The sequence below is a fragment of the Coccinella septempunctata genome, chromosome X (genome assembly GCF_907165205.1).
Source record: "Coccinella septempunctata chromosome X, icCocSept1.1, whole genome shotgun sequence".
NCBI lineage: Eukaryota > Metazoa > Arthropoda > Insecta > Coleoptera > Coccinellidae > Coccinella > Coccinella septempunctata.
Genome location: NC_058198.1, coordinates 3,514,730 through 3,541,328, shown reverse-complemented (window position 1 = coordinate 3,541,328; position 26,599 = coordinate 3,514,730). Strand labels below are relative to the sequence as shown.

Below are 26,599 nucleotides of genomic sequence, written 5' to 3'. Positions count from 1 at the left end.
AATGGTAACATTCTGCCTGACCATAAGGATGTTCCCAGACCAGGTCCAGTCTTCCAAGCGATATTTGATCCAAAACAAACCCTACTCCAATAATATACAATATTTTTTCGACTTGATTTGGAGTACGAAGTAATAAAAATTCCTTATCGCTTGACTTGCATGGAGCAACCGAGACCAAATTGAAATAATCGGTATACGGTCCTGTTCCATGACCAAACCTGCTTGAATACAGAACTGACCTCGAGTTGTTCATTCAAGACAATCAAATGATTGTGGATAATACGCGTTTTACCGTGTTGAATCGTTGTGTTAGTAGTTTTTTGTTGTGATTGCCACTGAAACAATTAAAACAACTTCCGTTTGTCAATTGAGTAACATAACAATCATATGATCGCTGTTACTATCTGTTCAAATCACAGTTTTATTCCGGTGATCTAGAGGTACGGATGAAAAACCACAGGAACCGGTATATGTGAGGAGTAAGTATAAGCCGACATAAATTTCAATGAATATTCTCAAGGAACTCAGTTAGGAAATAGTTTCAAGAAATGAGATCGGTCTTTTCAAGAGCAGTTTGTTAGTATGTTCTCTGAAGTCAACCAATCTCTGAGTACCTACGCCTATTATTGTTGTTAACCGAAATAGTTTATTATGCGACTGGTTATAGGTATGTATTCCACAAAATATTTCACTTTTCCTTTTCTAAACGAATTAACGAACCGAAAAGTTAGAAATTACGAGAAGAATGTAGATCCTCATTAACAAACAATTAAAGAAAATTTCGAACGGACAAATATTCGCTTGTTACAATAATTGAACTTGGACTTCAATGATCATACAGAGTTTCTTGATTACCTGAATGTTTTATTCGGAAACTCCAAGAGAATATTAAATTTCGATAGTTAAAAAATCCCAAATTTAAGAAAGGGAGGATTTTGATTTTTCTTGTCGGGATGATGTGAAATTTTCCTCTGTAATTAGAAGCACTCCAAAGCAAAAATCATCTGTTACGCGAATTATTGGGTGAGAATTGAAAATCAAGCTTATCCAGAAACTACAGAATGTTAACTCCTAAATTTTAGGGTAATTCCTCTAATTTCAGAAGATCTGAGTGTGCGCTTCCCTAGGAAAATCGATGAAAAATACGTCAGAATGTCTCCCAATTTCCAAATGAAACAGCTGTTTTCACATTCCATTATATGTACTTTTGTGTAGTAGTCCTACGATTATGAGGGTAATTTCCATGAAAAGTTATCGAAAGTGAATGAGACTTATATGGTTATAATCATAGTTTATCAACGATCTTGCTATTCCTCTAATCAGCAGTATCCAATTTGCGGATAATCTAAGATAAATAGCAACAAAAGTGTTATCTCCCCTCTCTGCATAATATGGGAATACCCATGCACTTAATCTAACAAAACTGTAACCAGCTTTCGACTGAATTTCAACCCATTCAATTTTGTCATAGGCATCCTATTAGTCTTCTTCCACTCTAACATCGCCAGTGGTGTTAACAAGGACAAATCAACTACCCCAAGAAACAAAGCAATTCACAAATCGAAAATGGGGGAAGTATATCCAGAATTTGAGAACGCCGGACAGGAGAATGGACTCCAAATATGGAGAATCGAGGTAAATGACATTCAAAAAATGAGCAGAAAATTCACAACTAAAATTAAAATTCCTACAGGATTTCAAACCAGTTCCCTACCCGAAGGAACAATATGGAAAATTTCATGAAGGAGATTCCTACATCATTCTATCCGTAAGGATACCTGAATACTTTTTTTGTTCCTCTCAAAACAAATGTTTTATTTTAGACGAAAATTTTCGATAACGGAGCCAAGGAGTGGAATTTACATTATTGGTTGGGATCAAAAACATCGCAGGTGAGAAATTCTGTAATAGACTAGTAGCCTGAGTTGTCTCAGGAACTTGCAAAATAGGTAGCAGGTAGAGAAAAATGTGTACCAGCTCTTCGGTCAAGAATAAATCCATCTTGAAGTAGAAATTATCATCGTTACTGAATGCTGATGGGTAATAAAGCGAAACCCATCTCAGTACAGACGATTTAGACTATTCTGTGGTAACCTAGATTGAACCATTACTGATTTGACATAGGACACTTATTAATTTTTCATTGCTTCCATATGCTGACTGAATATTTTTCAGGATGAGGCAGGTGCAGCTGCAGTTCTCACAGTGCAACTGGACGAATCTCTTGGAGGAGTTCCAGTTCAGTACCGCGAAGTACAAGAGCACGAATCCCAACTTTTCTTATCTTATTTCAAGAAAGGCGTCAGGTACCTTCCTGGTGGAGTTTCTTCTGGGTTCCACCACGTAGATCCAGACGCTTTCGAGAAGAAACTATACCAAGTGAAAGGATCCAGAAACGTGAGAGTGAAGCAAGTTGATCCAACGATAAATTCGATGAACGATGGGGACTGCTTCATCTTAGACGTTGGTAAAAACATTTACGTTTATGTGGGAACTAAGAGTAGGAGGATTGAACGGTTGAAAGCCATAACTGCCGCCAATCAAATCAGGGATGATGACCATGCAGGCCATTCAAAAGTGGAAATCATAGGTATGACCTAACCATAATATTGGATTTAACCATTTTGAAACGAATTCTCTCCAGATGAATCCAGCACAGACAAAGAGCGAGAAGAATTCTTCGAAATCCTCGGTTCGGGATCTCCTTCTGAAGTGCCTTCAGATTCGAATGGCGGAGACGATCAACAGTTCGAGTCGAACCAAGAACGCACAGCATCCCTTTATAGAGTAACAGATTCCTCTGGAGATCTAAAAGTTGAGGCAGTGGGCGAAAAGCCCTTCTCTAGATCATCCCTAGATACCAACGACTGTTTCATTTTGGACACGGTCGATTCCAACATCTTCATTTGGATAGGGAAGAAGTGCAACAGTGTGGAGAAAGCGAACGTCATGAAAATCGCGGAACATTACTTGAAATCCAAGAATTATCCACCATGGACCCACGTTCAGAGGATTGTGGAAGAGGCTGAGCCCACTGCGTTCACGCAGTACTTCAAATCCTGGGATGGGCAGAAACCATACCGTAGCAGGCTTGTACGTGAGGCCAGTAACGAAGAAGCTGAAGGATGGGAAGCCAGACTGTTCCACGCATCGATCAAACGCAACAAAAATCATTTCGACATCGATCAAATTTTCGACTTTGAACAAGGCGATCTTTACCCTGACGATGTCATGATTCTAGACTTGGGCACCAAGATTTACTTGTGGATCGGAAAAGATGCAAGTGAGCAGGAAAAGTCAGAGAGTGGGGATTTAGTCTTGGTAAGCGAAAAAAGGATAGGTGATTCCTTGTCCATTACGTGAAGAAACATGGCGTCGAATATGCACTTCTTCTGAGGTATGGGGTGTAAAAATATAAGTTTCTCTCCAATTTTCGCTGATAAAATTGAAAGAACAAGAGATATTTTGTTGAAATTTTTGATATGTAGAGTCTTTCTTTATACTAAACTGAAAATAAGGTCATCTGTCTACTGTTCCTGGCTACTACACCACAACTATCAAAATATTGCAGAAATCTTTCCACTACTTTTGACAGTTTCTCTTGGAAACCGTTGTGGTTAGAGCATTAGACCTATTTTCAACAAAACCCTCCAAGGTTTCAGAGAATGATGTTTTCAGCTGTAAATTTGAGTCTTTCGAGAAGTTGGACTGGTTTGAAAGGGGGTGTGAACACCTTGAAACACCATCAAGACAAACAGCAGGCTGATGACCTCATTTGTTCAGAATAATGAAAGACTATCAACATATATCGACAATTAAAACGAATTATCCCTTGCCCTTTCAACGTAAACATGGGGAAGATTTACATCCCTATGACACCCTATGACTCAGAAAGGGTTTACATATTTATGCACGAAATATTTGGACAGACAATCACCTCCTGCATTTTCCACCTTATATATAATAGAAGATTTAGTAGTGAAATTTCCAATTTATAGTAAATTCTCCGTTTCAGGCCTATTTGAGGAAATTTGGAAGGGATGGAGTCCCAGTAATAACGATCAACCAAGAAGAAGAAGACGATAAATTCAAGAAACAATTTCCATCTTGGGATGACGACCTGTGGTCGCATAAAAATTAGATTTGCTGAATTCTGCATGGTATCTTCCAATGTCTCTAACCGACAGTGTATTCCGAAAAAGTGCGATTCAAATTCCTAGTAAAGTTATATTTTTACAATTTTATGCTATGTATTGTGATCAGTTTTGCTTTTATAATAATATGTAATTTTCGATTTTAGATATACAAATATAGATTTTAGCCAAAAATTCAGGTTTATATAAAGACACCAACTAGTGTATTTATGAAATAAATGTATATTTTCTGTGATGTATACCTTTTACGAAAATATTAAATTATGCTTATTTTGCAAGATTTTCTTTCAACAGAAACTTCATCCACGACCTCTCAGTCTACGTAATGAAAATTTTATTGTATGTTTCAATGATACACTAGAACATCTGTGGAATATAGTAATAAGTACTAGATGAGTGTATTTCACCACAAAGAGAAATCCAGAGATATTTTCATGATGAAGGGTTCTCTCAACCTAATTTACCCAAGAAGAAGGCATTGTTTGGATGGAATTTGGGAAACTACTTGACTTCATGGAACTTTTGAAGAGAAAGAACGTGATGTTGGTTCAAGATTTCCAAAAATGAATAAAACACTTCCAGCATGGAAATTTTCTACCCTGAAATGTTGCTCAACAACTAGTGATAACTACATGAAAGTAGTTCCTGACACCCATTCAATCTTGGGGTAGAAAGTTCAAGATTAAAAGATGACATTTGTTGAACTTTTTTCTTCCAATCCAAAAGACTGTGGTTTCTGCCACATTTGGTCAAAAACCACACCTTGTAGGTGTGATTGCCAATGTCATACCTAGGATTCAAACTCTTGATATTAGCAATTAAAACCCTCTATAAACATGATTCCGAGTAACGATAAGCGTTTAATACGAGTGAAGATATACGGAAAGTACCTGATAAACTGATAATATAGTTTTAGTGATAATAGCAAAATCAGCCTACCGAGCAAAAATGCGCAGGGTCATGTGTACGTATACGGGTATATTCGGTATGCAACAACAATGTTATACATTATACATAGCCGTCGATTTTTCTATTTGTCATTTCTATCCCGAATTTGAGCGGGTGGAGTTCGTATAAAATCCACCCAGCTTCTAGTCGACGCCAGTCGCAGTTTGGCGTCGCTTCTTGGAAGACTAAAAATGAAGCAGGTTTATCCCGAGTTCGAAAAAGCCGGTAGCGAAGAAGGCATAGAAATTTGGAGAGTAGAGGTGAGCGCTTTTCAGTATTCATTAAAACTGGTTTTGTTCGAAAATAAATAAACTATTCTGTTCGGTGTCAATGGCCATTTGAACTAGCAATTTTTCAGGAAATTCCCAAGAGAACAAACGTTTCATTCAGTATCTTCTCATTTATCATATATTCAGAAGCCGGTCGCTATTCCCATTCCCAGATATTTTTGGTAAATCTGATAGAAATTTTTCCATGTCGAATTTTACCAAGAATTGAAGTGAATATTTCAAATTTTCTCCGAAAATCATCATAATCTTTTTGGTTGCATATCTAGGTATATCACATGTTCTTTCCTTTCCGAATTCATTATATTCAAATTGTGGTTTTACCTTTTTTCCTAAAGAAATATCGAGATACTCATGAAAACTAATGGGTAATTCCGCAGTTTTTCACATAAGCGGATACCTACGTGAAGTTTATTTATTCGATAGATTTTCAGTTATTTTATAGCATTTATACTTGCATGTGATCTTTACAGTTGTAATATTTTTAATGAATTTGGGTGAATTTCCTTCTCTTCATTTCGATATAGAGTAATTATTTCAGTATTTTACTGTTCAAAAATTTTAAAACATAGTAAATAACAAAAATTCAATAATTTCCTTTAATTGATAGACAAACGAACAGTTAATAATCATCAAGAACATAATTCAAAACAAAAAACCCTTTTGCGAATCAATTTTCTAATAAATTATCCTTTTTATCAGAACTATGCTGAAATTTCAATTATTTTCATACCAATTTTCATGCATAGATAAGGTTTGTTCGTTTATGAACTAGATTGGTTTTATATTCTTCAAATATAAACGGATTTTCAATTGTGAGAATATATTTCCAGCATCTTCCATTCAAGGAAATATAAATATATCTTTATCACATTAATCAGTGATACCCAAATGTTTATATCACGTCTAACTACTTCAATTGAGCTATTTTTGTTTATTGACCAACATTAAGAGTCTATTCAGCCATTTGCGATGAAGGTAAAAGGTTCAACAGCAATTGTATTTTTCGAATTATTGCCAAGGTCAAACAACCTTCAATAAATTAGTTTCATGATTCATTCGTTCCCCGGGATTTTGAACGTATAGGGAAATCTTGTTGATTCAGTTTTAATGATCATAATTGTTATGGGAATGGAAGAAACGAAGCTACTGAACTGATTTACCAAGTCGTTCTTGTGGTTAGCTATCTATTGTGTGGTCAACACATGAAATGTATACAGGTGTCACACTGAATAGGAAAAAGGGAATTTTTCCTTAATTCGTCGAAAAAAGTCCTTGGTAATAACGACCTGTTTGAGGGATTATCCAAAATCGAATTTTTTCACCCCCCTTTCAAATGTAACTACTAAAATTTCTCTTCCCTACAGACCTTGGAAATAGATATTTTTATTGGTCTTTCAATGCTCATTTCAGTTTTATTTCACAGCCAAAGATTGAATTATCGATAAAATTATTTCGGAAGATCAAAGCAGAGTTTCAAAACATTGTGCAGTTGTTTCCATTCCATAGAATCGAAATCTTGACTATCTCCCAAAAGTTCACCTGATTTTAATGAGTAATTTTTGCCAGAAAAAAAGTTTAAAATAGACGACATCAACCAGCCTCTTCGATTTCGTATCAAATCACACGTAATTTAAAAATAAACTCTAACAATCCAAATCAACTATCATAAACGACGGTTATATGAATTAATTTTTTATGAGTGCGCCCTTTCTGTACACCCTTCAATAATTTCACCTTCGTTTTCAAAGGGTCAATGTAAAACCTTTTGGGAACTACTGATGCGTCGGATTGTCTGGTTATTGATCTGTTTCCTGTTTTCCCTGATATTTGTTACGAATTAATCGTACTGGAAGACCAAGCTCTGAACATTTCATTAAGCAGGGACCAATATTTCGTTATTGTGGCAAAGTTCAATCCAATGTGCAATGCAAGATGAAGACTTTCCATGCCTATCTTTCTACTCTGATATTTTTTTACCCAAAAATGAAACTCATCTAAAGTGAAGAGTTCTCGTACCTTCAATATGGAAACGTCCACATCTTGCATTTATCGTTTTAAATGGAAAAAGATAAGCTGTGCTTTTAGAAAACATATGTTAACTATTTACGTTTTATGTCGGTATTAAATTTCGTGTTTGGAAGAATAGTATGAATCATCCTGTGATGTTATTCATATTCAGTCTTGTCCATTATTTATATTTAGGTACCGTTCGAAGATATGAGTTATAATTATCCTTAAAGATTCTGTACTTCACAAAAAAGGGCCAAATGAAATGAATTCTCAATTATTATTGATAATTTCTATCAGTTCTTATGATTTGATGAAAAAATTTGGGCCTATGTCTCGAAACCATAAGATTTCGTGATTTTATGAAAGGGGGTAGGAAAATCCACATATACGAATACTGTGCTGCAGTATGATCCACCCTCTGGAGTGGAGCATTGATCCATGACAAAGAATGAAACAAAAGACTCTATTATTACTTATCGATTTAAGCTTGGACATAAAAACTGTAAAGATCACAAGATTTAATTACCCATAAAACTGTGGAAAAACTTTTTTACGCGTTCTTTCTCGGGTAATGATCAGAAATAGCTCCGTGCAAGATGAATATCTGCTTAGGTGACATGGAGGGAACATAATATACCTATACATCAGATGTAGTGGACATATGCATGAGGATTAACTGTTGTTTCGCAGGTCTGAAGATGTTTTCGACTTATATTTAGATCATGGTAAATCACTTATTCTGATATTTACGACGCTTTGTTATTTTATGCATACCGCTGTTTTATGTGTGGATTAAACGGTAAATACGATATGTACAGCATAAAGACAGACGTTTTGTAGCTTGGCAAAACTAAGCAAGTTTCTCGGAAATTTGAAACTATTTCCAAGGCACCTTTAGAGGGGGAGGAAAAATTATGAGACATATACCAAAATACGAAATGGGAAAAGCCATCAGTAACATTGCAACCCACATGTAAAAAAAATCGAAATATTCCAACTATTACTGTAAGTTATTGTTTGGAATCATGCATTATACAGATGCAAATTGTAAAGTTGAAACGATCTGAAACTGAAATTGATATGTAACATTAAATTAATGCTCTGAAAAAAGTCTACAATTCCTTGCGTAGCCGTAAAAATAAATTCCAGAACAATGATTAATGCTCCAGCTCGAATTATCTATTTGAGTATATTAACCTGCCTGGACGAATGAAACTGTCATCATAGACAGTAGATAAAAATACCAGCCACTGTCTGAAATTTATGTTTGTGTGAGAATGTTAGAGAAAGTCTCGTTACCGAGTAGCCAAAAATAACAGAGCTTCGCTGCACTCAAATGAACGTTTTACATGCAGAAGCCACCGGAGGTGAAAATTGATGTTGTTGCGGTCTCTATAATCAATTACATACACAAATGCACAATACAACAGACAATGAAAACAATTTAAAATAAAAAATACAGACTGGTATCATTACAGAGCCAAAATATTGAAACACAATTAAATTTTTCTATTAAGTTTCGAAAAGTTTCCGAAATGATATTCACGACGTATTAACTCGAATTAATATACGAAAATTGTTTGATGACCCAATATTTATTCAGCACATCAAGTTCAATGCGGGTAATGAAAGTGCAAACCTTCTTATTGTTTATTCATTATGAAATGAGGGTTTCACATTATAAGCAAAGTAATATTTGGCAATAATAAAAAATTATGCCCCCAACCCAACATTACTCCTGGAAACGCCACTGCAATGAGCTCTAAAAAATTTCGAGATTTATTACTACAAGAGCTGCTCTTTAAGAACTTGAGAGAAATATTTTTTCGGATATCGAAAAATGATTTCATTTCCCAATTCAAATAAGAATAAGTTTCAAAGTTATTTTCTTTCACTCCTGGGACAGCCACTGTTTGGAGAAAGCCATAATCATTTTATTTTCTCATCAGAGTACATAAAGCCATGATTTTCTCGCTGATACCTGAAAAAAACAGAGCTAGTATTTCCTAGTAAATAGCTGTGCAATCAGAAAAGGGTCATTTCTCTGAGAAATCCTCAAAGTATATGAAGAACAGGACCTACAAATACTCCCTCGGCTCTTTTCAAATTCTTCTTTGCCTAGATTCATCCTTTCTCTAAAATAATTCCTGTCCTCAGCTCTGTGAAATCAAGGTATGGTGATGAAAGATATGTTGACCAATATTCAACCTGAATCAAACAAAATCCAGAATTCATCCTGCGTAGGAAAATTGCAAATACGCTTGGAATTGAAAAGGATAATTTCATTGTGGAGATGAATATATTTCATTATGAAAAACATTTCAGAAGTTTCAATCCTGATGGTTATACAAAAAAATGTTTACTATTCTGAATGATTATAAATATGAACACATTCGTAATTATGTTCTAGCCTAGTATTATTGTGTTTTGTATTGCCAAATAGGTCTCAGTTAACGTGAGAAGAACAACTATAGGTATACCACATCCTTATCTGTAGATTAAATTATTGCTCCATATATCAGTTACCTAACATACTTCACAATTATTCAAGTTCATATTGCCTCAGATGAAATGTGGTATTGTAAACAACTTGAATCCAAAAATATTTCTCTAAAAGGACTTTTTCTAAATTCATTTTCTATCTTTCCTCATTTAGTTCAAGTGTTCTTAATTTGGGTTTATTTCGAATCCGAAAAAAATTAAATTGCCCCTTAAATTTTTCGGTTTCGTTTCTGGACGTGTGAATTCCTAGAAAGAAGAAAGAAAGAAGTAGAATAAATTGAGGAAAAGCATTCGAAAATAATTAATCATCCAGAATTTTTTATCTGGACTCTCTGAACTGTTTATCTTTACAGGACTTCAAGCCAGTCCCATACCCCAAAGACCAATATGGAAAATTCTACGAAGGTGACTCCTACATCATCCTCAGGGTAAGATTGACAATTGAATCTGGGAACAACTTTGAAATATCCCATTCTAATTTCAGACGAAGATTCTCAAAAGTGGAGCCAAGGAATGGGACCTTCATTTTTGGTTAGGATCAAAGACCTCGCAGGTTAGACAAATATTTAGAAATAGAAACGATTCAAACATCAATAAACGTATTTTTCTGTGCAGGATGAAGCTGGAGCTGCAGCCATTCTTGCAGTTCAGTTGGACGACGCTCTTGGGGGTGTACCAATACAATACCGCGAAGTACAAGAACATGAATCGCAACTATTCGTATCCAACTTCAAGAGCGGTATCAGGTACCTTCCTGGGGGTGTAGCATCTGGGTTCCACCACGTTGACCCAGACGCTTTCGAGACAAGACTGTTCCAAGTGAAGGGATCTAGAAATGTCAGAGTCAAACAAGTCGATCCCAAAATTACTTCAATGAACGAGGGGGACTGCTTCATCTTGGACATAGGAAAGGATATCTACGTTTACATTGGAACCAAAAGCAAAAGAATCGAACGCCTGAAAGCTATCACCGCAGCAAATCAAATCAGAGACCAGGATCACGCAGGAAAGGCACACGTGCATATCATTGGTGAGTTACCACGAGAAAGGGTGATGGACATTCTTACTAGAACGTTCTCTGCTCTATCTATTCGAGCTGAAGAAAAAAAACCGTTTATTTTCAGATGAATTCAGTTCTGAAAACGAAGTAGAGGAATTCTTCAAGAACCTCGGATCTGGCTCTAGGTCAGAGGTACCCCCTGAGTCTGCAGGAGGAGACGATTTGCAATTCGAATCGAATCAACAGAGGGTGGCCACGCTATACAGAGTCTCGGATTCTACAGGCGATCTTAAAGTTGCCCCAGTTGGCGAGAAACCCTTCTCTCAGTCGGCTCTGGACACCAATGACTGCTTCATTTTGGACACGGTCGATTCTAACATATTCGTTTGGATAGGAAAGAAATGCAACAGTAACGAGAAAACTAACGCTATGAAAATCGCGGAGAGTTTCCTGAAGACCAAAAGTTATCCGCCATGGACTCACGTACAAAGGATCGTCGAAGAGGCTGAGCCAACAGCTTTCACGCAATACTTCAAGACCTGGCAAGGACAAAGGCAAATTCGCAGCAGGCTTGTACGTGATGCCAGCACGGAAGAAGCTGAAGGATGGGAGGCAAGACTATTGCATGCTTCGATCAGGGGAAAAACCAATCAGTTCAGTGTTGAACAAATATTCGACTTCGAACAAGATGACCTCAATCCTGATGATATCATGATTCTAGACGTAGGAACCAAGGTGTTTATATGGATTGGAAATGGCGCCAGTGTCCAAGAAAAATCTAAATGTGAAGATCTAGTCACGGTAAAATCGATTTTTTGAACTATCGATATGCAAAAGGTACATATTGTTTGTTTACAGGATTACTTGAAGAGGTTCGGCAGAGAAAACATCCCCAGAATAAGGGTTCAACAGGGCAATGAAGAAGAAAAATTCAAGAAACAATTCCCAGCATGGAACGATAATTTATGGGATACCGACACCAAATACGACGACGCCAAAGCCCATTTGATTGCAATGAACAAAGCATTGTCTCTTCATTGAGAACAGTTCAAGTGCCTTATTTATACTGAAGACAACACTGTTGCTGTTCAATTTATACAATTTTCAACAAGCTTTATAGAGGTTATGAAATAGTAATTAATAAGAATCATTTTTCATTTGTAAGTTTATAATTAAGCGTATTTATTAAACTGAATTTTATCCAATAAGCACTATATGTAGTTTCATTGTGCCACATTGTGTTTCTGAACATGGGACAGGCTGCCTGCCTTCCGGACTCATTCAAAAATTAGTCATAAAACACGAAAAATCACAAGGGAGCGTAAAAAAATAAGGTTCGATTATAAAGTTATAAGTAAGCTGTAGACTGAATAAAAAAATTTTCATTGAAAATTATATATTTGTAAACAAGTGTACAAAAAACAACCAACTTGTGTAGTTCGAAAATCAAACACTTGTGAATTCACAACCACTAGATTTCGATATTATGAATTATATGTGAAATACTCTTCTAAAACAGCCAAAACAATAGATGAAAACACACTGTAACGAACACATTCAGTTTATTAAATCTTAGAAAAAATAACAAAAGCGGAGAATTTCTCTGATAAAATAACAAAACAAGAACATATTAAAGTTGGAACATCAGTTGACTGCAGTACGCACACAGCCAAATTGGTACTATGCAAAACATCATTTGAAAGTAAATACCACAAAAATGGAATGATTTAAATAAAATTGAACTATATATTCAATTCCTAACACTGTGTGCTCGCTGTCGCCATTCGCAAATTGAACAATATTTATTATGTACCTCAACATTGGAAGGTTGAGGTAGCACAAGTAGCACTTATGCTTCATATCGTCATTACTTTTGGTTTCAAATGTAGGACTCATGCGTACGTAGGTTGAAGCGACTGAAAGACGAGACAACAGTGAAAACACTGGGCTTTAAGGAAAGATTAACATAAATACATTAAATAGAGGACAAGTTAATTCGACCGTAATGTCGAATTTCCAATGTCCTGTGTCAAACGTAACATAAAACATAGTCAAGCGCAGATATCATTTTCAAGTATCAAGTCTTGCAACTTTCACTGCATAAATTTGCGTAAAATTAGAATATTTCAAGTTTCAAAGAGGTCCATAGGTTGAGATATTCTGTTGTAGAAGTGAATTCCATGAGCTGAAAAATATTTTATGGCACAAACAGAAAAATTCGCAAAATATCAAAATGACTATGGCCAATTTTGGTAAAACCTGGTTCTATTGCTTGGTTATGGCATAAAAAAATGATGAATTGACTATATTCATAATTTTGTTAAGAAATCGATTGAAATGGTTCTAACTGATAATTTATACTCATCAAACTCAATTACAACTAGACAAATTGCTATGCACACAGTCCCAAATAAATATTTAGGATAAAATAGTTTGAAGTGCTACAATGTACATAACTAAAATAGGTGCAGTCCATTCAATAAATTATATTTCTATTTTCCAATCATCAATCGTGCCATCATGAGAAATATTTGCTCATTTTTGGGAGAATATTGAGAAATCAATTTCCAACAATCTTCCACAAAACATTCAAGTTGTTGGATTGTGAAATATTAACAGATATACTACTACATCTAACAAATTCAGAATTGCTCTTACAATATCATTAAAGACGTTCACAATCAAAAAAAATTTGAAAAAATGATGTCCAATTTCAGTCAGTTCAAATAAAGGACAGTATTACTTTATAACTCTGATTAATCATGTCTTAAATATCAAGATGTACAATCTCTTCCTCAGAAATTGTTTCAATATATAAAGATTAGAAAACTATATTTCACTATCTTCAAAAACATCACAGAAACTAAGGGTTATTAACCTTTTTTATCCAAAAAAAAATTTAAAGCAAATGCATGCTTTTTAATAGTTTTAATCACTGATACGAAGTGAATCAAGAGATCTTTTTCTCGCCAAAAAATACGAAAAATACCAAGTATACATTTCCATGAAACCTGAAAATACAAAGCTTGAACCAAAACATGAAACTGTAGATGCAATTCGACATTTTTACCACAGATTGCAAATAAAATATACTCAAGAGGATCACTACCGATCACGGCTTTTTAAAATGTCAAATATTACTTGGCTGTCGCTCTTCTCTTCGTCACTCTCGCTACTGAGATCGGCATTGGAAAATTTATCAATCAGTCCTCCCAATTCCTGATGTTCTGAGTCTTCTATGTAACGACGGGTTGTTGGTTTCTTACCATCACCTTTTATTTTGTGGATGACATGACTCGATATACCACATAGACATAGAAATAAACCGGCCAAGTTGATTGGAGACAACTGGTCTCCATTCCATAAAATTGCAAGACCCAAAACAAATACCTCCTAAAAAAAAATAAATGAATTTACTGAATAGAATGATCCCATTCAATAAAAAATGTCCATTGACCAAATCTCACCTTAAAAATACCAGCTACAGACAAAGTCAGACTTGAAGTGTAAGTGACTAGTAACATTTCTCCAATTTCCATGAAGAATGCAACAAATGCGCCTGCTACAATTTTGAACAACACATAAAAAAAAGTGCTGTAACCGTCAGATAAAAATAGTTGGCAATTTACAATAACCATATTTCCTTCGATAGCAATTGCAAATGGTAATACTGATAAAATCATCCAAGGCTGCATATGATACATCATGTCAATTGGATTTTGCACACCCATCTTCTGTTTTTGCATAAGCAACTGAACGAAAGTCCACCTTATCCCTGAGCAAACAGATGCCAGCAATGTCAGTAAAAATCCAAGAAAATTGAATTGTGTGGACTTGTATGTGAATAACATTAAACCTATAGATATCATGATAACTATGCTAAATAGGCTCCAAGACTAAAAGGTAGATAATAATAATTAATTATATCAAAGAAAAGTTGACTAGAACTTACTTTTTTCTCTAACTTCAGTAATATACAAAAAATTAGTATAAACACAATTGTTGTAGACTTAGTCATGGTATACCTGGAAATATGTAATGTGTTAGAATTATTCAAGCTAAGAATTTCATTAGAAACTTTGCAAGTTCACATAAACCATATGTTACAACATGAGAATAATCTTAATACTTACAATGAAATTGTAATAAGTTCAAGACCATAATTAGAAAACCCAACATCTATTCCACTGGAAATTCCCGGTGGTCCAAAAGAAATTACATAGTCCTTCCATCCAAAAACAATTCTTTTTTTCACTTGTTTACGCTCCAAAAATAATCTAACAAATAGGGCCAAGATAAATTTTATTACCAAGTGAATAAGAACTGTGGTTAATGGAAAATGAATACTCTGGAAAATGAACAATAAATGAATATTGATATAGAGTAATAAATCAAAAACATACCTCAAAGAGCCAATGCTGGTAAAATGTTAAACCAATGGATGGAATATAATAAACAACTATAAGTAATAATGTGAAAAGAGATGTCTGTGCAAAGCTATAGGATGCAAAATCTTTTTTGACTGGTTCAAAATCGTCTGCATCTTCGAAGACAGTTTCATTTTCTACCACTTTGTATTTTAAATTACTTCTTCGTCCAAACATATTGATAGGTAACTCCCCAACACCTGTTAGGTGACTATATATGAAAAATAGTATAAAATTTGGAAAAATTCATCTGATTTCCACAAATCGTTCCTTATGTAGGAGTATTATTTCCATACTTCTTAAAACCAAACATTTTTATCAAATTCTCGACTCAATATGGACATAAGTAGTTTATTATTAACCATATCTGAAGGATTAACCTAGCGCAATTGGCTGACCTTGGATAGACTTCCTTGCAAGTAATGAATAGAAGTCGACGCAGATTTTTAAAAAGTACGATTTCTATTCAAAGATTGTGCTGCAAGATACATATTTCAACATTTGTGGTTTTCATTCCGGGTCGAATAATCACATCTGTAAGCATTCCCTTTCATCATAAATATTGAGAAATACCGACACCGGCTAGAAACAGTTAGAATTACATGATGAGCAGCGAAATGGGTAACACTGATATGGGTTTACTAAGGTTTACAAATAAACTTCCTCAATCTTCAAATATTTTGGTATTTGCGAAAATTTTCGTAAATAGAAAGTACAAATTTGACAAACCATGTCAATGTCAAGATTCGAGGAAAATTTGGGATTACTAGTGACACCTATCAATAGTAGGTAGAAACTGTAATACCTAAAGTGGAAAATCAATGGAAATGTCTTAATATCATATCATTGTATTTTCTTTCAAACCATTCAGCACCTGAAAGTGAAACTATTCAAGTAAATTCAACAGAAATATGACACTGATTTTTTTGCTGGATCGGAGATAAAAAAGGTTATTTCGAAATTATGTATGAAAGGAATCTGTACACATGACAAATTAAAAGGATGATGTTCTGTGTTATAAACATTACTCGTTGACAGCTGTTGATGTTGATTTTCCAGGAATTTGTATTTTTTTCTGTTTATTTTAAGGGATAAATCTTCTATTCATATGTTGTCTACGAAAATATACAACTTTCTAGTTACATAGCAGATTATATCGTCTATATTTAGTCGAAGGCCTTCTTTCAGTAGAGTCATTCATGAAATGAAATAATAACTTGAGAAGTCACTGTTCTTCATATACGATAAATGATGACCGCTTTGGAGATTTCACAAAATCTAACTTTAGCTCGAGAAAATACTATGATTGGAAATTATCAAAATGCAGAAGTTCTTTACATTGGCACACTAGAAATGCTGAATAGGTTTATGAAAACTATTAGTGAACCGTCACGCAGGAATCACTGGGAAGAGGTAATACAGTGCTGTGTGTGAAATTTATTCTTCACTTCCTTCGAATTTTAGGCACAGAAAAAAATATCATTAGAATATGAAAAAGTCAAACAGTTGAGTCAAACCTTACAATTCTTCAGAGTAAAAACAAAAGGAGACATACCCATAGGTACGAGGAGATTCTATAGGGATGAGCAACCAGTAAGAGATACCGGGGATTTGAACCTAAATGATGATGATCCAGACGTTTGGGCTCCTCCTACACCTGTCGAACATAATAATTTCAGGTATCCTATAATTCTCTAGTGATTATTCAACCCTAGCACAGTTATTCTTTGAGGAACTTCATCTGTATAAATTTTTAAGGGGTAACGGACCCAATAAGTCGAGAATTTCAAATGTGAAGAAAGTAGATACAAAAAGAAAAGATTCAAGAGTAGTTTCATCAACTACTGGAAGAAGATCTGATGCAAAATTGAAATCAACCAAAAAGGAAGAACGTCCATCTTCTTCCAAATCTGATAGAGATCAAGAACCAGTTGAGAAAAAAGAAGAAACAGAAGAGAAAAAATTTGAATGCCATGGTATGGATAGAGAACTTGCAGACACATTGGAAAGAGATATAGTACAAAAGAACCCTAACATTAAATGGGACGATATAGCAGATTTGCATGAAGCTAAAAGATTGTTGGAAGAAGCTGTTGTATTGCCTATGTTGATGCCAGAATTTTTCACAGGTAAAGAAATCTTATGAGCACTCCATAATTTTCATTCAATTCCTGTGAATAAATTTAAAACAGTTTCTCTTGTTAGGAATTCGTCGACCATGGAAAGGAGTTCTTATGGTGGGACCTCCTGGAACAGGAAAAACTATGCTAGCTAAGGCTGTGGCCACTGAGTGTAGCACCACATTTTTTAATGTATCTTCATCGACGCTAACATCTAAATATCGCGGTGAATCAGAAAAAATGGTCAGACTGCTGTTTGAAATGGCAAGATTCTATGCACCAAGCACCATTTTTATTGATGAAATCGATTCTTTATGTTCGCGTAGAGGATCGGAATCTGAACATGAAGCATCAAGAAGAGTCAAGTCCGAACTTTTAGTCCAAATGGATGGTATCACGGCAAATAATGAAGAGCCAGGTAAAGTTGTTATGGTTCTAGCTGCAACCAACTTCCCTTGGGATATTGATGAAGCTCTGAGACGAAGATTAGAGAAACGGATTTACATACCTCTGCCTAGTTTAGAAGGGAGAGAAGCCCTACTGAGAATAAATTTGAGGGAAGTCAAATTGGATCCAGAGGTGATTATGAACAGAATAAATTCTAGAGTGCATCCCTACACAACTTATTTTGTAATGATTTTTTCCCACATTTAGGTCAACCTGGCAGATATTGCGGAGAAGTTAGATGGATTCTCTGGGGCTGACATAACCAATGTTTGCAGAGATGCTTCAATGATGTCTATGCGTAGAAAAATATTTGGTTTGCGACCAGATCAAATTAAACAACTTCCTAAAGAAGAACTGGATTTACCTGTTACAACAAGAGATTTTCAGGAAGCATTGATGAAAAACAACAAGAGTGTTTCTAGTGAAGATCTGGTCAAATATGAGAAATGGATGAATGAGTTTGGTTCCTCTTGATTTTAACCTTCTTAATGTTTTATTACTATTTTGTGCATATCTCTAGTAGTTTCATTCCCTTATATGTATCTCAAGAACTTAACGCCAGTGAAAGTTTACTCACTTATTCTAATTTTTTTACAATTTATTGATGTAAACCAAAAGAAATTTTAACTTAGGTATTATCGAATTTTATATATTATGGATTTTATCATAACTATTATAGTAAACAGATTGAACTAGTTTTCAATTCGATCACTTCAAATTGAGAAAAAATTGTTTTGAGTTGATCAAAATTGTATTGTTGTCGTTTATACATAATATGATTGTTTCCAATGTTCCCTATAATATTAATGTTATTCAGTTTTTGAGCTCAAACGAAGTTGACACGTACCGAGTCTATTTTTAAATTTATAAACTGTTGAAAAAATTAAATTAATACTGAAAAACAGCCTTTTATTTAAAAATCAATGTTTTTGAGTCCACGTTCTATTAAAAAGGCCTTAGTACTACCAAGGCTTTTTTAACAGCTTTGTTCCTTGTTCCCAGAAGGGAAAGTTTGATGAAATTATGGAGGGTAGAGAGCCTACCCCCCATAGGTGAAATTCTGGATAAAACCATAGAAATTCTATCAATTGATGAAACTCTGGATCTTGTCTCTGGATAAAACCATAAAAATTCAACAACGATGACAGAAATTCGCTGACATTGACATATGTCAATTAAAGTGTCAATTTATGTCTTGGATTTGTTTGGGAACAGTGCCGCACCTTCGTATTTTATTTAAATGATTCATTCCGTAATGTTTTCGACAAAAACTGTATAATTTTATAAATTTGTGCAATGTTGATATCCAATTAATTTTTCTGAACCTCTCAAATATCGTCGATATAGTTTATTTAATTTGAATATGGCAGGAACAGACAGGGTTTCTTTGAGCGATGCTATTTCTAATGTGGATGTATTGGATGAATTACCTTTACCTGATGAACAACCATGTATTGAGGCACAACCATGTTCAGTAATTTATCAAGCTAATTTCGATACCAATTTTGAAGACAGGAATGGCTTCGTTACAGGAATTGCTAAATATATAGAAGAGGCTACAGTTCATGCTAGTCTAGTAGGTTTGAACTCATATCCTGAAAAACAAGTTTCATTAATTTCAACTTCCAGAATGAACTTCTTGAAGAAGGCCAAGAACATGCCGTTATGTTATATACCTGGAGATGCTGCTCTCGAGCTATTCCTCAACCTAAATCCAATGAACAACCAAATCGTGTTGAAATTTATGAAAAGACTGTAGAGGTCTTAGCCCCTGAAGTAAACAAGCTCTTGAATTTCATGTATTTCCAGGTATTGTCATCATTGTAGAAATCTCTCCTGAATCTATTTCATTCAATATCTTTTCCAGCGAAAAGCGATAGAAAGATTCTCCCAGGAAGTTCGAAGGTTATGTCATACTGAAAAAAGAAAAGATTTTGTTTCAGAAGCATATTTGTTAACTTTAGGAAAATTTATCAACATGTTTGCTGTGCTCGATGAACTCAAAAATATGAAATCAAGTGTGAAGAATGATTATTCAACTTACAGGAGGTATTTAAATTTCTTGTCCATTTTTATAAGTCCATTTCATTTTGGATGTTTGTAGAGCTGCACAATTCCTTAAAGTGATGTCTGATTCCCAAACACTACAAGAATCGCAAAATTTGTCAATGTTTTTGGCTACGCAAAATAAAATGAGAGATACAGTTAAGGAAAATTTAGAGAAAGTACCTGGTTATGAAGAACTTTTAGCTGACGTTGTGAATATCTGTGTGCATATGTTTGAGACAAAAATGTATTTAACTTCTGAAGAGAAACACATGCTAGTAAAAGTTATGGGCTTTGGTTTGTTCTTGATGGATAGTGAACTGTGTAATATTAACAAACTGGATCAGAAGAAAAAGCTTAGACTAGATCGTATTGATAGAATATTTAAGGTATTTGAGATGTTCATATGTATTTTTCCAATTGCCTGCAATGATATTGGTATGTTTCAGAATCTGGAAGTTGTACCTCTATTTGGAGATATGCAGATTGCCCCTTTCAATTATATTAAAAGGAGTAAACATTACGATCCCAGTAAATGGCCACTGAGTAGTAGTAGTACTCCATCACCACAAGCAGATTTGATGGTACACCTTCCTCAGATAAGAGAGGATCATGTCAAATACATAAGCGAATTATCCAGATATAGTAACGAAGTTACTACAACCTACAAAGAAAGTGGCAGCGATTTAGAGAACAAAGAAACAGCTGATTTGGCATTACGGGGCTTACAGCTGCTCTCTGAATGGACAAGTGTTGTAACTGAATTGTATTCTTGGAAGTTGTTGCATCCAACTGATCATCATCAGAATAAGGATTGCCCACAAGAGGCTGAGGAATATGAGAGGGTAAAGGGCTCTTGGGTACTCTTCTTAAACTTCTTTGCTGAAATCAAATATTTTAGGCAACTCGGTACAATTATACAGATGAAGAAAAATTTGCACTCATTGAAGTTATAGCTATGATCAAAGGGCTTCAGGTGCTTATGGCTCGAATGGAGACTGTTTTCACAGATGCTATCCGGAGGAATATTTATTTTGAATTACAGGAATTTGTGCAAGTTATCCTCAGGGAACCGTTGAGGAAAGCTGTAAAAAACAAAAAAGATCTTATTAGAAGGTGAACAATAATCTTCTAATGAATTATTTCAATCCATCCTCAATAAACTTGTTGGGAGCTAGATTGAAAAAAATTCATTTAGTTACTCATATATATTAGATCAATTTGCAGACCTATTTTGGGGATCTTGATTTTTCTGAAAACTTTGTATTTCAAAAGAAATCTCAATCTCGAAATTATATTACAGTATCATCACTTCTGTCAGAGAGACTTGTGCAGATTGGAATAGGGGATTTGAAGCATCCCAAGATCCTGCACTGAAAGGACGCAAAGATCCTGATGGAGGTTTCAATATAAAAGTTCAAAGGAGAAACGTTGGTATGTGAGACTTCTGTAGTTTTCTGAAATTGAAAAAGGATTTTCAAATGTACTCTGAAATTTCGTCATTTCCAGGACCATCATCAACTCAACTCTACATGGTGAGGACAATGTTAGAGTCTTTAATCGCGGACAAATCAGGAGGAAAGAGGACACTCCGCAAAGACATTGACGGACAATACTTGGTCCTCATTGACCAGTTCCATAAAACTTCATTCTTTTGGAATTACTTATTGAATTTCAGCGAATCCTTATCGAAGTGCTGTGACTTGTCACAACTCTGGTATAGAGAGTTCTACCTCGAGATGACAGTGGGGCGAAGAATCAATAAATGCACCGTGCGTCATCATCACAACGAAGAATGTAACGACTTGATAACGATGGATAAAAGAATCCAATTCCCAATAGACATGTCCATGCCTTGGATTTTAACAGATCATATTCTCAAAACAAAAGAACCTTCAATGATGGAGTATGTCTTGTACCCCCTCGATTTATATAATGACAGTGCTCTTTATGCTTTGACTATCTTCCGAAAACAGTTTTTATATGATGAAGTCGAAGCTGAAGTTAACTTATGTTTCGATCAGTTTGTGTACAAATTGAGTGAACAGATTTTCGCTTATTACAAGCAACTTGCAGCAAGTATATTTTTAGATAAACGTTACAGAGTTGAATGTGCTGCATTAGGGGCTTACTTGTTACCCTATCCAAGAGCGAATCGATATGAAACTCTACTCAAACAACGCCACGTACAACTTTTAGGTAGATCTATTGATCTCAACAAGTTAATCACTCAAAGAATCAACGCAGATATGCAGAAATCCTTAGATTTAGCCATAAGTAAATTCGAGGCAGGTGATATCACAGGAGTGATGGAATTAGATGGACTCTTACAGGTAACTCATCACTTTTTCTAAATTCAACAAATCAGGTATTCACAAATTGTCTCTTCAGTGCTTAGTTAATACTCAACTAAGCTATTCACACATTAATTTCACATCCTGTGTATTGTTTGGTTGCTTCCCCATTTTCTTTTGAAGTCGTAAACAAAATGCAATATCTATTATGTTTTTTAATTTGATGGGTCTTCCTTTTTAAATTTTGGCTTTTTTATTCCTACTGCTATCAGATTGTGCTGAATTTATTTCCATTCCTTTCCGATAGCTTTTTTTATCCATTTATTTCACGCATTTTCAGGTCAATCGCTTGTGCCATAAATTACTGAGCAAATGGCTAGCATTAGATGATTTTGATTCTATGTTTGGAGAAGCTAATCATAATGTTTTGGCCCCTTATGGCAGAGTAACACTGCATGTTTTTTGGGAGTTGAACTACGATTTTCTTCCAAATTATGTTTATAATGCTGCTACTAACAGGTATGAGTTTACTCTTATCAAAGTGCTTACTATTTTTTTTTATTTATGAGCCTGTACTTTTAGATTCACAAAGTACCGTGGACAAATAGCTTTTGCACCTCCTGTACATCGTGATAAGCCAGCACAAATGTCGCACCACTACATGTGGGGTAGTAAACCTCTGAACTTGGCATATACAACTCAGTATGCGCAATACTCAGGTTGGTCAAGTAGTAAATTAATTTTTTCTTTTCTCGAAATCATCATGAGGAACAATTTTTTTCAATTTGTGGTTCCTTTAGGTTTTGTAGGCCCTCAACATTTCCACACAATGTGTAAGCTATTGGGTTATCAGGGCATTGCTGTAGTAATGGAAGAGTTGTTGAAAATTGTGAAAAGTTTAATCCAGGGCAACTTGCTCCAATTCACGAAAACATTGATGGAGGCTATGCCCAAGATCTGTAAATTGCCTAGATATGATTATGGCTCACCTGGTAAGACAGGATTGGTTCTTTAAAATTTTAGCTGTATTTCTATTCATGACATTTTAGGAGTTCTTAGTTATTACCATGCCCAACTTAATGATATTGTTCAATATCCTGATGCCCGTACTGAGCTTTTCCACAATTTCCGTGAATTTGGCAATATAATTTTGTTCTGTCTACTGATGGAACAAGCTTTGTCTCAAGAGGAAGTATGCGATCTTCTGCAAGCTGCGCCTTTTCAAAATATACTCCCGAGGCCGTTTTGTAAAGGTGACATATTTTAGTCTTGTATCATATTTAACAAACTTAATCTTTTCATTCAATATAGAAGGGGAGAAACCTGAAACGAAACAAAAGAGATTAGAAGCTAAGTATGCAGCATTGCAGATTGTAACCAATATTGAAAAATTGGGAACTGCAAAGGTAACTAATAATAACACTGTGAATTTCAATCTGTCAATATGATTACTTCTCCAGCAAGCCATGATATCCAGAGAAGGGGACCTGCTAACCAGGGAGAGATTATGTTGTGGTCTGTCAATTTTCGAAGTAGTTTTGAACAGGCTGATGACTTTCCTCGACGATCCTGTTTGGGTGGGAGTTCCACCAGCTAATGGTGTAATTAATGTTGATGAATGTACGGAATTTCACAGGTTATGGTCTGCGTTACAATTTGTCTACTGCATACCTGTCAGTGAGAATGAATTTACTGTAGAGTGAGTATATCAGTATATCACTATTGAAATGGAATCACTTCACATTTCATTTGGATTACAGAGAGATGTTCGGAGAAGGGCTTCATTGGGCTGGTTGCACCATGATAGTACTATTAGGTCAACAAAGGAGATTTGAGGCCCTGGACTTTTGCTATCACATTCTACGTGTACAACGAGTTGATATGAAAGATGAGGTTGTTAAAAGAATAGTAAGTTTTCCTGTTCTATAATTTTCTTGAATTAATTTTTCTAATATTTTTTCAGAGCTTGAAAAGGATGGTGGACAGAATAAGAAGGTTTCAAGTACTGAATTCACAGATATTCGCTATTCTGAACAAATTCCTGAAATCTGGGGAGAATGATGAATTATCTGTGGAACATGTTAGATGTTTCCCTCCCCCTATTCACCCATCTTTGAATACCCAGCAGCATTATCATGCACCAGAACATTTACGACAGTGTTAGGTGTCTCCTGTATCTGAAATTTTATATTATCAATTTGAGCTTATTACAAATTATTGTGGCCGAGCGATTGAATATACATACATTTTTGAATTATTTATATTATATTAATTTATAAATGAACAAGACTACTTTTTTTATATTACATAATTACTAGCATTTTTGTTTATTTTTTTCCTTCATAAAATATTTTCAAAGTTTAGAATATTCCGAGAACGATACAACTGGATTTAAATTTTCTTAAATAAAATTCAGAAAATAAATAACTTGTTACTTTATTTGAACTAAATAGCTTTGTAGATCTGAAAGAAATAAATGTCACAATTTAAACAACAATTAAAAAATATTGTGTTGAACTCAATGGACTAGAAGGAGTCTTTCAACTCTGAAGGTAGGTAATTATCACAATTGAATCAAAATACTCTCACTTTTCCACATGCTTGACAAATAACTCGAAGGTAGATTATTGTCAACTAGTTCTCAACGTTTCTGCCATATTTGTCCATTGTAACATCTGCAAGAAAAAAATGAGATACTCAAAATGATTTAACAAAACCAAAGATCGAAAATTAAATATGCCAATGACAAATTTCTGACCTTTTTTCCTATAATTGTTTTTCTATCACCAGATGGCTCTGAAGGCATCACTTGATTAAGGTATTGTAAGGCATCCATGAAGTTTTTGAAAGCAATTTCTTGCTTATTCTCACAAAGGTACAACTCTCCGTTGTAGCCAATTTCTAGATAATGCTTCAGGCTAGGAGTTGAGGCGGTCACTTCCATTAAATACTCATAATACTCATCATATACACTAAATCCTGCGGTAGATTGATAGTGAGAAAATGAGTGCTTGAATAGATGTATCGAAAGAAGAGCTTTTTTTCTGTAATCAATTACTCTACTGTTCAAATCAGAAATGAAATCTTTATTTTGGACATCTGCCTCATGCTTGGATATTGCCAAATTAATGCTGGCATCCATGAAATGAATAGCAGATTCTGCATATCTTCCCGTTTTCTCAGCTTCTTCTCCGTTTGCTATACTCCGAAGTGCTGCTGCTTGATGGTCCATTGACTTCTTTATATAGTTCGTTTTTAGAAGATTGTTGTTTCTCACTTCTTCCCGATTTTTAGGGTTGTAAGAGAGCATACTACAAAGGATTTCCAACCATTCTTTAGGCACTTGGGATTGATATCCTTGGGGAAACCTAGGAACAGGCTTATTTTTCATGAACTCCGCATAATTGTCTCCCTCTTTATAAAAGGGATGGAGCTTGAACAACATCTCGAAGAATACAATGCCTGCAGAGAAAAGGTCTGATGATTCGTCATAATTTGAATGGGATAATCGTTCAGGTGCTAGGTATACTTTTGTTCCACCTGCATCTCCAAGCGTAGGTGAATCTATTCTACCAACTACATGGGACAGCCTTAAATTTGAGGTATCGTTAGTGTGGGCATATACCAGACATAAGGGAGCTCACCCAAAATCCATTATTTGAATTGATATTTGGTTACAGATAAGATTGTATATGATGTTATTGGGTTTGATATCCCCATGAACTATTTTGAAATCATGAATGAAATTCAATGCATTTATAATTTGACCCATGATAGGGAGAGCACAGGATCTAAGCCTGACAATGTCTTCATTGGAAATTAACTGTTTCAAAGTCGCATCACCCTTGTCAAGACCAATTAATACATGGCTGAAACTGAGGGTTGAGAACAATCGTATGAATAATCAAGAGAACTCACAATCTAGTTATCTCATAATTATTAATTCGAGCCACATTTTTATGGATAAGCTTTTTCAATAAGCATATTTCATTCAGGCTTTGGAGCCATTCCGATTCGGAATTGCAATGACAAATCTTCAGAGCTATTGGAGTTTTATCTCCCTAAAACATATATATTGTACTTTCATTCTCATTCAAATCTTTCAATTTACTTTGTTGAAGGCTATTTTAACCAAGGAAAACGCGCCAGCTCCTATAACATTCCTAGAAATGTCGAAACATCTTGATTTTATGTCGACAATCGGTCTCATAATGAAAGAATTGTTGCAATCCACTAACAGGTGGAAACAGTAAACATAACCTAAGAGTGACAACAACCAACAACATGAACAAACATGTTATCCCCATAGAAGATCAGGCGCAAACTTGTTATCCCCATAGAATAACTAAAAATTTATCTAT

The 26,599-nt window shown here is 34.9% G+C and overlaps 5 protein-coding genes across 6 annotated transcripts; 3 read left to right on the top strand and 2 right to left on the bottom strand.

Moving 5' to 3' along the window:
- Window positions 1-522: 522 nt before the first annotated feature.
- Window positions 523-12,112, top strand: LOC123321679 (gelsolin-like). Its single transcript, XM_044909405.1, has 13 exons — window positions 523-667; window positions 1,472-1,635; window positions 1,694-1,768; window positions 1,824-1,892; window positions 2,176-2,590; window positions 2,645-3,321; window positions 4,016-4,138; window positions 5,213-5,362; window positions 10,258-10,332; window positions 10,389-10,457; window positions 10,520-10,934; window positions 11,029-11,705; window positions 11,763-12,112. The coding sequence occupies exons 1-13, from the start codon at window positions 652-654 to the stop codon at window positions 11,943-11,945; spliced, it is 3,108 nt and encodes a 1,035-aa protein (XP_044765340.1). The 5' UTR covers window positions 523-651; the 3' UTR covers window positions 11,946-12,112.
- Window positions 12,113-12,283: 171 nt separating this feature from the next.
- LOC123322132 (solute carrier family 35 member C2) lies at window positions 12,284-16,082 on the bottom strand. Its single transcript, XM_044909976.1, has 5 exons — window positions 15,308-16,082; window positions 15,038-15,252; window positions 14,857-14,929; window positions 14,372-14,800; window positions 12,284-14,297 (listed from the first exon to the last, which is right to left on the bottom strand). The coding sequence occupies exons 1-5, from the start codon at window positions 15,506-15,508 to the stop codon at window positions 14,010-14,012; spliced, it is 1,206 nt and encodes a 401-aa protein (XP_044765911.1). The 5' UTR covers window positions 15,509-16,082; the 3' UTR covers window positions 12,284-14,009.
- A 261-nt stretch (window positions 16,083-16,343) lies between these two features.
- On the top strand, window positions 16,344-18,793 carry LOC123322129 (katanin p60 ATPase-containing subunit A-like 1). Its single transcript, XM_044909974.1, has 5 exons — window positions 16,344-16,744; window positions 16,796-17,010; window positions 17,090-17,460; window positions 17,537-18,030; window positions 18,106-18,793. The coding sequence occupies exons 1-5, from the start codon at window positions 16,580-16,582 to the stop codon at window positions 18,370-18,372; spliced, it is 1,512 nt and encodes a 503-aa protein (XP_044765909.1). The 5' UTR covers window positions 16,344-16,579; the 3' UTR covers window positions 18,373-18,793.
- Window positions 18,794-19,075: 282 nt separating this feature from the next.
- On the top strand, window positions 19,076-24,558 carry LOC123322128 (cytoplasmic FMR1-interacting protein). 2 transcript variants are annotated; one of them, XM_044909973.1, is made up of 16 exons: window positions 19,076-19,474; window positions 19,528-19,707; window positions 19,766-19,947; window positions 20,003-20,333; window positions 20,394-20,789; window positions 20,846-21,060; window positions 21,248-21,378; window positions 21,454-22,277; window positions 22,579-22,757; window positions 22,821-22,957; window positions 23,039-23,230; window positions 23,288-23,491; window positions 23,553-23,644; window positions 23,699-23,937; window positions 23,999-24,146; window positions 24,202-24,558. In XM_044909973.1, exons 1-16 carry the CDS (start codon window positions 19,262-19,264, stop codon window positions 24,400-24,402), a joined length of 3,864 nt encoding a protein of 1,287 aa, XP_044765908.1. In that variant the 5' UTR covers window positions 19,076-19,261; the 3' UTR covers window positions 24,403-24,558. The 2 variants fall into 2 exon arrangements, with proteins under 2 accessions (XP_044765908.1, XP_044765907.1); XM_044909972.1 differs by having other exon boundaries at window positions 19,077-19,474; window positions 23,550-23,644.
- Window positions 24,559-24,658: 100 nt separating this feature from the next.
- Window positions 24,659-26,508, bottom strand: LOC123322130 (myosin light chain kinase A-like). Its single transcript, XM_044909975.1, has 5 exons — window positions 26,350-26,508; window positions 26,157-26,299; window positions 25,883-26,107; window positions 24,997-25,828; window positions 24,659-24,913 (listed from the first exon to the last, which is right to left on the bottom strand). The coding sequence occupies exons 1-5, from the start codon at window positions 26,446-26,448 to the stop codon at window positions 24,869-24,871; spliced, it is 1,344 nt and encodes a 447-aa protein (XP_044765910.1). The 5' UTR covers window positions 26,449-26,508; the 3' UTR covers window positions 24,659-24,868.
- Window positions 26,509-26,599: the final 91 nt, after the last annotated feature.